At 53.8% G+C, this 12351-nt stretch overlaps 4 protein-coding genes and 1 pseudogene across 5 annotated transcripts; all 5 read left to right on the top strand.

Annotated features, from left to right (window-relative positions):
* Positions 1-2587: 2587 nt before the first annotated feature.
* LOC144735572 (histone H1 pseudogene) lies at positions 2588-4042 on the top strand (annotated as a pseudogene). Its single transcript, XR_013588656.1, has one exon. The product of XR_013588656.1 is annotated as a histone H1 pseudogene (transcript).
* Positions 4043-4417: 375 nt separating this feature from the next.
* On the top strand, positions 4418-4830 carry LOC144735583 (histone H4). Its single transcript, XM_078618020.1, has one exon. It carries the CDS (start codon positions 4467-4469, stop codon positions 4776-4778), a length of 312 nt encoding a protein of 103 aa, XP_078474146.1. The 5' UTR covers positions 4418-4466; the 3' UTR covers positions 4779-4830.
* Positions 4831-5591: 761 nt separating this feature from the next.
* On the top strand, positions 5592-6268 carry LOC144735559 (histone H2B type 3-B). The gene has a single exon (XM_078618004.1). The coding sequence runs from the start codon at positions 5657-5659 to the stop codon at positions 6056-6058; it is 402 nt and encodes a 133-aa protein (XP_078474130.1). The 5' UTR covers positions 5592-5656; the 3' UTR covers positions 6059-6268.
* A 630-nt stretch (positions 6269-6898) lies between these two features.
* LOC144734386 (histone H3) lies at positions 6899-7309 on the top strand. Its single transcript, XM_078616545.1, has one exon. It carries the CDS (start codon positions 6899-6901, stop codon positions 7307-7309), a length of 411 nt encoding a protein of 136 aa, XP_078472671.1.
* Positions 7310-7567: 258 nt separating this feature from the next.
* LOC144735551 (histone H2A-like) lies at positions 7568-8853 on the top strand. Its single transcript, XM_078617992.1, has one exon. The coding sequence runs from the start codon at positions 8200-8202 to the stop codon at positions 8578-8580; it is 381 nt and encodes a 126-aa protein (XP_078474118.1). The 5' UTR covers positions 7568-8199; the 3' UTR covers positions 8581-8853.
* The last annotated feature ends 3498 nt before the right edge of the window (positions 8854-12351 follow it).

Below are 12351 nucleotides of genomic sequence, written 5' to 3'. Positions count from 1 at the left end.
CGGAGCCCCGGGCTCCGAGGGGCCCCGGGCGGGGCCGGGGGCGACGAGGACGGCGACCCTTAAACCCCACCGCCTCTGAGTTTGTCCCCCAGCCCGCAGGTGCCGGAGACCGAGGGGAGCCGTTGGAATGGAGGAGGAGACCACCGCCGGAGCCCCAGGAGACGGAGCCGCCACCCCCGAGGCCAGCCACAAGGGCCGGGCGAATCCCGCGGACCCCGCGGCGATACCTCGTGGGGGCAACCCAGGCGAGGTGCTCCAGTCAACCCGGGACGGGGACTGGCACCCCGGGGGGCTATGTGGTGCCACAGCGACGGGGCCGCTCGGCCGAGCCAGGGAGCCGCCCGGCTTCCACCGCCGCACTGCCCCCCATCACCCCCCCCACATAAACACGCACCCGCACCCACGTAGGGCCTCGTGGTCGGGTCACCTACCCTGAGTTTTCACCCGAGGGCCCCCTAGGGGGGTTACCCCACGGTTTCTCAGGGCCAGGGAATTGGACAGGACCCTTCCCAGGCCAAGTAACACTGCGGCGCCGTGGGCGGATTTGAGATCGCACGACCACGGCGAGCTCAGAGAGCCCCGCAGTTAGAAACGCATACAAACACAAACACGGGTCAGCAAGGCAGATAGCTGGGATCAGGACCCGGGACGACTGATTGGTCGAAAGTTCAAAGGCCGGCGGGATCGCAAAAGAGCGGGAAATCCTAGGCTCAGGATTGGTCGAGAGACCAAGGCGGTCGGGACGGGGGCGCCTAGCCTTTGATGTGAATAGTTTAAAAGAAAACGCAGGGGCAGTAGGGAACTCTCTTCTTCTGGAGTTTGGACACGGGGTCAGCGACGAAGGAGTCATCGGGCGAGCCGCTAGATTGTCTGCAGGACGATCTGAGCGCCGCAAGGTCACCAAGGACTACAGACGGTATCGTGTTGCGCGCCTTACAACACCTCAGAGCGGAGGGTAGGATCCGTAGGAGAGGGTTAGTTCGGGGTAAGGACGAGTAGGAAAGCGGTTTAGCAGAGAGCGCAGCATAGAATAGGGCTACACGGCACCAGAGTGTGGGTTAGAAGCGCCTTGCTGTCCCGCACACACACACGGGTGGCTCGGTTGGTTAGCAAGGGCTAATAAAATCTCGAGCGTAGTAACAAAACCGTGTTGTTGGGTGTTTTTGGAACGTGGTATTAGCGTGCACTGCATTCGCGAGTGTGTGGTCGTTGTACGCATAAAGGCCGTGGTCTCTGTACGATTGTGCGGGTACGGAGGTGTGTGCGTTAACGCCCGGGGAGAGCACTTTTGGTGTGTTGGCGTGACTACGCAGCCGTGTGAGAGGAGAATCGTCCTTGTACGATATTTGTGTTGACGTGCACGCGCGAGTGGGGGAGGGGACGAGTCGTCGTGTCGGCGTGTGCCCCGCTTGCGTGCGCTCGTTACTTGCGTAAGCTCTCGGCGTGCGTAATCGGCGTGCCCAAGGTGCGCGATCGTAACGTGGGCGGCCAGCGCGGCGCAGAGCGGCGCAGGAGTGGGTATCGCGTGTGGAGCTGTATGCGTGTGTGCGCGCACGTTCACGACGTGTGTAACACAGGTGCGCGATCCTAACGTGAGTGGTCAGGGTTGGGTGAGTGCCGTGCAGAGCTGTGTGTGGGTGTGCGCGTGCGTGGTTATCCATGCCTGCTACGCGGACCCGCGGTGGAGGGGAATCCTCGGGTGACGGCTCCCACACCCTGGGTGAGGAGCCTAGCGGCGGTTCGCTTAGCAGCGGGGGGGCGATTGATGATGTTAGTCCGGCCGTTAGTATTATCGAGGGAGGGATCTCGGGGGCTAGCGACCCCCACATATGTTCTTTAAACATTCGACTGCGGAGTCACTTGAGTTGAATTTGAGTGGTGATAATTGTGCACCGTGCCTCGATCTTGTTCAAGGCGCGCGACCCTTCTGCAGTGCGTGAGCTACTCACCTCTTGCCACGTAACATGTTAAACTTTCTATTTAATGTCGGTTAATTTTGAGTAATTTTCTTCAGTTTGTTGTCCATCTGAAAATCCATATATTTATTAATTTCAAAGTTCGATTAAAACGTCCAGTTAAAAGTTCGGTGACAAGGGACGGTTGGCATGGCGCGCAGTCCTCACCATAGCGCGAGAGGAGGAATCGCGAGCGCGCGAGGCAAAACTTAAATAGAAAATATTTCGTTGGAATTAAATATGAGTAGTCTGTTGAAGCATCTTGTCTTGCAAAACATTCGAGTGTGTTTTAAATAGTGTTCATCATTAACACTTTTGAAAAACGACAATCATCATATCTCGCCCTGACCGAACAATGTCTCCCAAATGTTGGTTGTTCACTTGTTTTGAATTATAATTTATATCGTGAGCATTGTCGTATATTGCATAAGTAACGTACATTAAAGAAGTGATCTTCGTGATAATGTATCAACTATATGCATGTAAGTATGAACGTTACGGGAGTAATCGAGCCCAAAGGCAGGCGTGATAAACACAGTGAGTATGGTGGCAACTTCCTCACTAGATCTGAGTGCTGGATGATCTCAGCGACGTCCGCATTCAGTACGCCGCTTCTATAATAACCTCGGGCCTGGAGGACGCTCGGTTTGAATCCGTGAGAGCGCTGATTTCGATTTCAAAGAGGCGAGGCGATAAAAGCGACGTTTTGAGATGGCGGAAACTGCTCCTGCTCAACCACCAGCTGCGGCTACTTCAGCGCCTAAAAGCCCCAAGAAGAAGCGCGCCGCTCCAAAGTCCAAGAAGGTCGGCCCCAGCGTGTCCGAGCTCATCCTCAAGGCTCTGGCCAGCAGCAAGGAGAGGAACGGCGTGTCTCTTCCTGCGCTCAAAAAGTCGCTTGCTGCCGGAGGATACGACGTGGAGAAGAACAATGCCCGCGTGAAGTTGGCCATCAAGAAGCTCGTGGCCAAAGACGCCGTGGCGCAAGTGAAGGGCAGCGGTGCATCTGGCTCTTTCAAACTCAACAAGGAAAAGGCTGCCGCAAAGGCGAAGCCCAAGTCGTCAACATCAAAGCCCGCAGCTAAAAAGCCCGCGGCAGCCAAGAAGGTGAAGAAGCCCGCGGCAGCCAAGAAGACCGCGCCCAAGAAGTCTCCCAAGAAAGCAAAGAAGCCCGCGGCTGCCAAGTCGGCCAAGAGCCCCAAAAAGGTGAAGTCGGCTGTTAAGCCCAAGAAGGTGGCGAAGAGCCCAGCCAAGCCCAAGGCTGCGAAGCCCAAGGTCGCTAAGCCCAAGACCGTCAAGGCCAAGGCCGCCAAACCCAAGGTGGCCAAGCCCAAGAAGGCCGCGGCCAAGCCCAAGAAGACTGCGCCAAAGAAGTGAATCCGATCGGACGATGCTCGATTCACTCCACCTCAACGGCTCTTTTCAGAGCCACCCACTTAGTTAAAAAAAGTGAACCAGGTGCTGCTGCGCTTCAATTAGTTCATCGTTAACACATGGCAGTGTATTACGTTGCTGTTGAATGCGTGCCATATTCTGTAAGTCAAACCCATTTACGGCGTGGCGATGGTTGCTCGCCTTGACTCGGCCCTGATCAAGGAGCTCGACGCTTGGTGCAGTTCAATCGTGAGGATTTGTGTAGATTGGATAAGTTTCGTACATTCGCCAAATTAACTGTATAACATTTTACCGACTCGATGTGTTTTAAGCATTGATGTGATGGGAGTAATCGAGCCCGAAAGCAGTAATCATAAACACAGGCGGGGCGGGTGGCAGCTCCCTCACTCGAACTGGGTGCAGAGTAATGTCAGCGACGTCAGCATTCTCGCTGGCGATTCTAATCTAAATCCAGATTCAAATCGATGCATTCTTGACGAACCTCCAATTTTGATTATGTGTTGCACCTCTTCATTCCGTCATCATGTTACTGGTGCCAAATATGGAATTTAGTCTAAAAATGTATTGATTCCAGACAGCTTTACTCAATTTGCCTTCATTCGCTCGTTCTCGCCTTTTCACTTTGTTTTTGTTTTGTAAACATTGCGGTGCACCATCTAAACTTCTCTATTAAAATAAATGTCTTTCTTACTTTGGGAGAACTAGTTGGTGACGTTCACTCAACTATTGTGTTGGAAGCCGTTTAGCTTCACACGATTATAAAGTTAGTTCATCTTGTTCACTTGAAAACAAGACCTTACACCGATTATTCACTCCACGTGCAATCTTGCAACAGATTGCGTTCCTCTCGCGTTCGCTGCGGGTGTGCCAATATCATTACAGAGTGCTTCGAAGAAGGGTCATTGCCCAAAACGTCGCATATTGTACATGTCACGGAAGTGTTTTTGACGACGGTGGAGGGTTTTCTTCGTCACAGAGGTTAAATGTCGAAGGTTTAAGGCGGAGCCATCGCGGAGGGCAGGGGTGGTCGGTGACGTCACCACGCTTCGGATATAAAGGTGGCTGCTGCTGCAAGCTGAGCGCGCATGTCTCTCGCGTGCTTTGTCAGAAGTAGTCGCAATGTCTGGACGCGGTAAAGGCGGTAAGGGGCTCGGCAAGGGAGGCGCAAAACGCCATCGCAAGGTGCTGCGCGACAACATCCAGGGCATCACCAAGCCCGCCATCCGCCGCCTCGCTCGCCGCGGCGGTGTGAAGCGCATCTCGGGCCTCATCTACGAGGAGACCCGCGGCGTCCTGAAGGTCTTCCTTGAGAACGTCATCCGCGACGCCGTCACCTACACGGAGCACGCCAAGCGCAAGACCGTCACCGCCATGGACGTGGTCTACGCCCTCAAGCGCCAGGGCCGCACTCTCTACGGCTTCGGAGGCTGAGCGCCCATCTCTCGCACATTAAGCCAACCCAAAGGCTCTTTTCAGAGCCACCCACCTCTTCGAAACTGCTTGCGCCAGTGTTGCCAAACACTTTCTAAATGGAGCACATGTCCTGGGTTATTGCGCGCCAATTCCTCGTGAGCGTGGTGGACGTTTGCTTGTTGAGTTGGCGAATCTTCATCTGCTTCCACATGAATGAAAGAAATCATGATATTCACGACACGTCACATTTAACAAGGCGTAATTCTTGAACGCATTAATACAGTACCCATTTCTGGTATTTTTGCGTGAATAATTTCCAGCTGCAGCCGATTCCGATATTACGTAGAGCATTTGGCGCCACAATCTTACAGCACACTCGTCCTAATTGACGTAGCGTGCCGGAACGCTAATCTCCACCTGTACAGCACAACAGCGAAGTTATTTTTCTCCACCGAGCGCTTGTATTTATCCAAATTGCGTTCATAAAACGCCCGTGTGCCGTATTAGACGAGTTGTGAAACAATCCTTCGTAAGAAACAAAAAAACCCACACTCAAAACACAATATACTGTATTGGGTTTTCTAGTCATCCGTTTTAAAACAAAATCAATGGCCATGGCTGCAATTCACTAATATACATGTTTGGACATTACATTGTGTTATATTCACAAGTCATTTTTGCAGTAAAAACTATATTAAAGTGAACATCGCGTCCGCGTTTCTCATTGGAGGCTGATGGAGAGGGATGGTACTAAAAGAGCCACTCAGCAGCGCCGCGCACTACGATCCTCTGATTTGCATCTCGCCTCCTATAAAAGGAGCTCAACGCGCGACCGACATCCACATTCGCTTCCCGTCTGTTGTGAACTGACCCGAAGCTGCCTACGACGCGTCGACATGCCCGATCCTCCCGCATCAAAGAGCGCTGGGCCGGCTAAGGTTCCTGCTCCCAAGAAGGGCTCCAAGAAGGCTGTGACCAAGGCTACGCGCAAGGATGGCAAGAAGCGACGCCACCGCAGGAAGGAGAGCTACGCCATTTACATCTACAAGGTGATGAAGCAGGTGCACCCCGATACCGGCATCTCGTCCAAGGCAATGAGCATCATGAACTCGTTCGTCAACGACATCTTTGAGCGCATCGCTTCCGAGGCGTCCCGCCTGGCGCACTACAACAAACGCTCCACCATCACCTCTCGGGAGATCCAGACCGCAGTGCGACTGCTGCTCCCCGGCGAGCTGGCCAAGCACGCCGTGTCGGAGGGCACCAAGGCCGTCACCAAGTACACAAGCTCCAAGTGAAGCCTCGACTCCACCATTAATTACAAAGGCTCTTTTCAGAGCCACCCACCTCTCCGAACCTGCTATTACCAGTCCTAGCAGGAGTACAAAACGAAACTTCCAACAAAGTCCCGGTTCACGCGGGGACATTGTTCGCTCATTGAAATGGAGAGATCGATCGCATTTTGACCTGTTTCAACGTGAATAAAAGCGATAACAATATTCATGGCACATCATATTCACCAGCAGGCATTTATTGGACTTGTTTGTCCATTGATTTCATCTGCAGCCCATTCAGATATTACATTGGATATTTGGCGCCAAAACCTTGCAATGCAATATATTTAATTCGTGGTTGTATTTTCGGGCAGGAACTAACATTTTGCACGTGTACATATATGTAAAAGTAAGCGCCTAGCATGGATGACTCGTGCAGTATAATTGATGATCATCATCTCAATGCCAAGAGAATAGATATCTATCCCTGTGATCACCTCTTTCCGACATTTTTACGTATTACTGTTTCCAATGAAGTGCAGTTTCTTCACACTTTATTTAGATCATGCAGAGCACTGTAAAGTCGTTTTCGGAAAGGTGTTTGCTTGAGAAAATAACATCCGTTAAAGACATCGACGGCGCTCAAACGGTACTACTGCATCGTGATACGGCATTCTGAAATGATCCAAACTGAACATTTTGTTGATTAAGAAGAGTTGACGACTCGAGATCATTGCACGCTGCCAACCAATCAGCACGCTCCCCGTCTTCGCACGTCACGACTCCGCTGACCAGTGAGCGCGCGCTCTGGGCTACATAAGCCGCCTTCTCCCCGCTTGTGAGGATCTTTGCCCACACCAAGCCATGGCTCGCACCAAGCAGACCGCTCGCAAGTCCACGGGCGGCAAGGCCCCACGCAAGCAACTCGCCACCAAGGCGGCCCGAAAGAGCGCTCCGGCCACGGGCGGCGTCAAGAAGCCTCACCGCTACAGGCCCGGCACCGTCGCTCTGCGCGAGATCCGCCGCTACCAGAAGTCCACCGAGCTGCTCATCCGCAAACTGCCCTTCCAGCGCCTCGTCAGGGAGATCGCGCAGGACTTCAAGACCGACCTGCGCTTCCAGAGCTCCGCTGTCATGGCTCTGCAGGAGGCCAGCGAAGCGTACCTTGTCGCGCTCTTCGAGGACACCAACCTGTGCGCCATCCACGCCAAGCGCGTCACCATCATGCCCAAGGACATTCAGCTCGCCCGCCGCATTCGTGGCGAGCGCGCTTGAACGCCCAGCTCGGCCCTCAAAGCACAACACAAAGGCTCTTTTCAGAGCCACCACTTACGCATGAAAAAGCTTCCATGTGTGTCCTTCAAAGTTCGGGTGCCGGAAACCTTCGTTTGCTGGTCACGGCTCTCACGAGTCGTCAGGCGTAAGCGACAATGAAGTTCATTTTATATACCCCGCCGCTCATTTTTCAACATCACACGTTGGTGTTGTATATAAGCGTTGTGAAACCATGTTTACATAATCTACAACAAAAGGGTTATTTGGGTGAAATATATTAACTATTAAACCCAAAGATATTGGTTGATGTTGTTTCAATCCCGAGCTGATAAGAAGTTCACATTTTGCAAACTAAGAGACTGAATTATTCACGCACATATATTTTTAGGCATTGCCCGAACAGGCGGTTAAAGGAATATATATACACCGTATAGGCACGTGGGCGATCAATCACGAGCTCAAGGCTATCACAATGATTTCTTATAACCAATGAGGTCCCTCAAAATGATGATTATAATCAATAATACATTGATATTTGCGGAATCCGCTTATAAGTTTGACTTGCCAGCACGTGCCCATAAATTAACTCAATAATGCTTAAAACTTGAACCTATTAAGTACGTGTATCGCATTGTTTAATTCCTAAGATACGTGTCCGCATAAAAATATATATGGATAAAAATAATTAAAGTCAACATCGAATCCTCGCGTCCCGGCTTTTCATTGGTGGCTCAAGGAGAGGGCGGGACTCGACCGAGAGGAGCCAATCAGCAGCGGCGCGCTCTACGATCCTCGTCTCCGCTATAAAAGACGCTCCGGTGGTGCGTGTTAACGTCACAAATCGTTCGTACTTTGTCTCTATTGCTTTTTGCATCCTAGGTCCCTTAGCAATGTCTGGACGAGGCAAGACCGGTGGCAAATCTCGCGCCAAGGCAAAGTCCCGCTCGTCCCGCGCCGGCTTGCAGTTCCCCGTGGGTCGCGTTCACAGGCTGCTCCGCAAGGGCAATTACGCCCAGCGGGTCGGCGCTGGAGCACCCGTCTACCTGGCCGCCGTGCTCGAGTACCTTTCTGCCGAGATCCTCGAGCTGGCTGGCAATGCCGCCCGCGACAACAAGAAGACGAGGATCATCCCCCGACACCTGCAGCTCGCCGTGCGAAACGACGAGGAGCTCAACAAGCTCATGGGCGGCGTGACTATCGCCCAGGGCGGTGTGCTGCCCAACATCCAGGCCGTGCTGCTGCCCAAGAAGACCTCTCAGGCAAAGAAGTGAACGCGCCGCCGCCTCTACCACCACAACAACGGCTCTTTTCAGAGCCACCCACTTGCTTGCAAAGAGCTCGGACAGTCGTACACAGGGGTTTTGTTATTAATAAGGACACCGTCGTCGAGTTGCCCTCGTGCCAAATTGCTCGCAATTAAACAAATGCTCTGCTCATTCCAGTTACCCTTTATTATGTCTAATTTAGGAACGGTATTTGAGCAGCATTCCAACATTGCATCAATCATGGAACATGGTTTAGAATAAATTGGGATGCCTATTGGAAGAAAGTATCGTGTTTTTTAAAGAATAAAACTCGCTCTTTTTGAGCCGTCAGATTACATATGAAGAGGAGTCGGAGAATGGTTCAAGCACTTTAAGGGATCTGCGAGCCACCCTCACGCACCACGCAAACACATCTCCGCTCTCACGACAACACGCACCAATCACACGCGCGGGAAAGAGCTGGACGGGGGTGTCAGGGGTTAAAGGGCAGTGACGTCACCCGGAGCAGGCGTGCTGGACGCGGATGTGTATTGGGAGCGGAGATTGAAGAGTTAAAAGGGGCTGTGGGACGTGTGCCCGGGGTTGGTCTTGGAACGAGTATTGCTGTGCGTTGGTGAAAACAGGACCCTGCGGGGTGGGCTGGTAGGAACGAATAACCAAAGAATATAAACATAATGTATTATTACACTTGTTTAGCCAGGAAAGCCCCACTGAGACTAAAGGTTTTTGTAGGGTCCTGCCAAGTGTTTGCAGTAGGGGGCGATGTTGCTACACTGAATCGGACGATACGAAGGGAGAGTGTGAGGCCTACGTCTAGGCTTTAGGCCTAGCTGTAGGCTTTAGGGCGCCGTGAGTTAATTTTTAATTTACCTGTTTTTATAATTTATGTAAAAGCTTTAAATTTAAATGTTTCTATTTAAAAGCATCAGGGAATGTAACATTGTTAAACATAACTCCCTTGCACACACGCAGGGGAACAATACGAAGGGAGAGTTTGAGGCGTTCGAGGCTTGAGGCCTAGCTGTAGGCTTTAGGCCGCCGAGAGTTAATTTTTAATTTAAATGTTTTTATTATTCATGTAAAAGCTTTAAATTTAAATGTTTATATTTAAAAGCATCAGGGAATGTAACATTGTTAAACATTAACTCCCTTGCACACACGCAGGGGTACGATACGAAGTCAGACTTTGAGGCCCAGTTCTAGGCTTTAGGCCTAGCTGTAGGCTTTAGGGTGCTGTGAGTTTTTTTATTTAATTTCAAAGTTTTAATTAAAAGCTATCTCAGGGAATTATAAGGGAATGTTACACGTGTTTAGCCAGGAAAACCTCATTAATGTAAATGTTTTAATTAAAAGCTATCTTAGGGAATTATAAGGGAATGTTACACTTGTTTAGCCAGGAAAGTATCACAGAGTCTAAAGGTTTTTGTAGGGTCATGCCAAGTGTTTGTGTGGGGGTCGCTAGCCCCCGAGATCCCTCCCTCGATAATACTAACGGCCGGACTAACATCATCAATCGCCCCCCCGCTGCTAAGCGAACCGCCGCTAGGCTCCTTACGCAGGGTGTGGGAGCCGTCACCCGAGGATTCCCCTCCACCGCGGGTCCGCGTAGCAGGCATGGATAACCACGCACGCGCACACCCACACACAGCTCTGCACGGCACTCACCCAACCCTGACCACTCACGTTAGGATCGCGCACCTGTGTTACACACGTCGTGAACGTGCGCGCACACACGCATACAGCTCCACACGCGATACCCACTCCTGCGCCGCTCTGCGCCGCGCTGGCCGCCCACGTTACGATCGCGCACCTTGGGCACGCCGATTACGCACGCCGAGAGCTTACGCAAGTAACGAGCGCACGCAAGCGGGGCACACGCCGACACGACGACTCGTCCCCTCCCCCACTCGCGCGTGCACGTCAACACAAATATCGTACAAGGACGATTCTCCTCTCACACGGCTGCGTAGTCACGCCAACACACCAAAAGTGCTCTCCCCGGGCGTTAACGCACACACCTCCGTACCCGCACAATCGTACAGAGACCACGGCCTTTATGCGTACAACGACCACACACTCGCGAATGCAATGCACGCTAATACCACGTTCCAAAAACACCCAACAACACGGTTTTGTTACTACGCTCGAGATTTTATTAGCCCTTGCTAACCAACCGAGCCACCCGTGTGTGTGTGCGGGACAGCAAGGCGCTTCTAACCCACACTCTGGTGCCGTGTAGCCCTATTCTATGCTGCGCTCTCTGCTAAACCGCTTTCCTACTCGTCCTTACCCCGAACTAACCCTCTCCTACGGATCCTACCCTCCGCTCTGAGGTGTTGTAAGGCGCGCAACACGATACCGTCTGTAGTCCTTGGTGACCTTGCGGCGCTCAGATCGTCCTGCAGACAATCTAGCGGCTCACCCGATGACTCCTTCGTCGCTGACCCCGTGTCCAAACTCCAGAAGAAGAGAGTTCCCTACTGCCCCTGCGTTTTCTTTTAAACTATTCACATCAAAGGCTAGGCGCCCCCGTCCCGACCGCCTTGGTCTCTCGACCAATCCTGAGCCTAGGATTTCCCGCTCTTTTGCGATCCCGCCGGCCTTTGAACTTTCGACCAATCAGTCGTCCCGGGTCCTGATCCCAGCTATCTGCCTTGCTGACCCGTGTTTGTGTTTGTATGCGTTTCTAACTGCGGGGCTCTCTGAGCTCGCCGTGGTCGTGCGATCTCAAATCCGCCCACGGCGCCGCAGTGTGACTTGGCCTGGGAAGGGTCCTGTCCAATTCCCTGGCCCTGAGAAACCGTGGGGTAACCCCCCTAGGGGGCCCTCGGGTGAAAACTCAGGGTAGGTGACCCGACCACGAGGCCCTACGTGGGTGCGGGTGCGTGTTTATGTGGGGGGGGTGATGGGGGGCAGTGCGGCGGTGGAAGCCGGGCGGCTCCCTGGCTCGGCCGAGCGGCCCCGTCGCTGTGGCACCACATAGCCCCCCGGGGTGCCAGTCCCCGTCCCGGGTTGACTGGAGCACCTCGCCTGGGTTGCCCCCACGAGGTATCGCCGCGGGGTCCGCGGGATTCGCCCGGCCCTTGTGGCTGGCCTCGGGGGTGGCGGCTCCGTCTCCTGGGGCTCCGGCGGTGGTCTCCTCCATTCCAACGGCTCCCCTCGGTCTCCGGCACCTGCGGGCTGGGGAACAAACTCAGAGGCGGTGGGGTTTAAGGGTTGCCGTCCTCGTCGCCCCCGGCCCCGCCCGGGGCCCCTCGGAGCCCGGGGCTCCGTGGGGCCCATATACTGCGCGAGGCCCCCGGGCACGGGGGGTGTGGGGACCCCGGGGTTTCGGGGGTACTTGGACGGCGGGGCTCCCCCCCTCGGGGGCTGCTCGCCACGGCTTCAGTCGGCGGATGTTGACCACCATCTCCCGGCCCCTCTCTCCTCCCTGAATCAGCACCGTCCATGGTGAGATCTGCCGTCTCACAATCCAGGGTCCTCGCCAGTAGGTGGTCAGCTTCCCCACCTGTCCGGCACCGACGCGGGGAGTGTACAGCCACACCTCGGAGCCCGCAGTGTAGAAGGGGGGCTCCATACGGGGTCGGGCGCCCTGCTCTTGCCGCTGGTGCGCGGCCTCTCCGTGCGGGTAGGCTCGGCCCCTGGCCTCTCGCAGGGTCTCCAGCAAGTGCTCCATGGGGTGGCTCCCTTCCTCCCGTTGCGGCGGAGGGACACCGAACAGCAGATCTGCGGGCAGGCGAGACTCGCGACCAAACATCATTAGGAACGGGGTCTGTC

Source organism: Lampetra planeri, chromosome 3 (assembly GCF_965212315.1).
Source record: "Lampetra planeri chromosome 3, kcLamPlan1.2.h2, whole genome shotgun sequence".
Taxonomy (NCBI): Eukaryota; Metazoa; Chordata; class Hyperoartia; order Petromyzontiformes; family Petromyzontidae; genus Lampetra; species Lampetra planeri.
Note: the sequence above shows the minus strand (reverse complement) of the source record. Positions and strands in the feature narration are given on the sequence as shown.

Excerpts from the sequence above, each read along its gene's own strand:
- LOC144735559 (XM_078618004.1), top strand. The coding sequence starts at position 5,657 with ATGCCCGATCCTCCCGCATCAAAGAGCGCTGGGCCGGCTAAGGTTCCT.
- LOC144735583 (XM_078618020.1), top strand. The coding sequence starts at position 4,467 with ATGTCTGGACGCGGTAAAGGCGGTAAGGGGCTCGGCAAGGGAGGCGCA.
- LOC144734386 (XM_078616545.1), top strand. The coding sequence starts at position 6,899 with ATGGCTCGCACCAAGCAGACCGCTCGCAAGTCCACGGGCGGCAAGGCC.
- LOC144735551 (XM_078617992.1), top strand. The coding sequence starts at position 8,200 with ATGTCTGGACGAGGCAAGACCGGTGGCAAATCTCGCGCCAAGGCAAAG.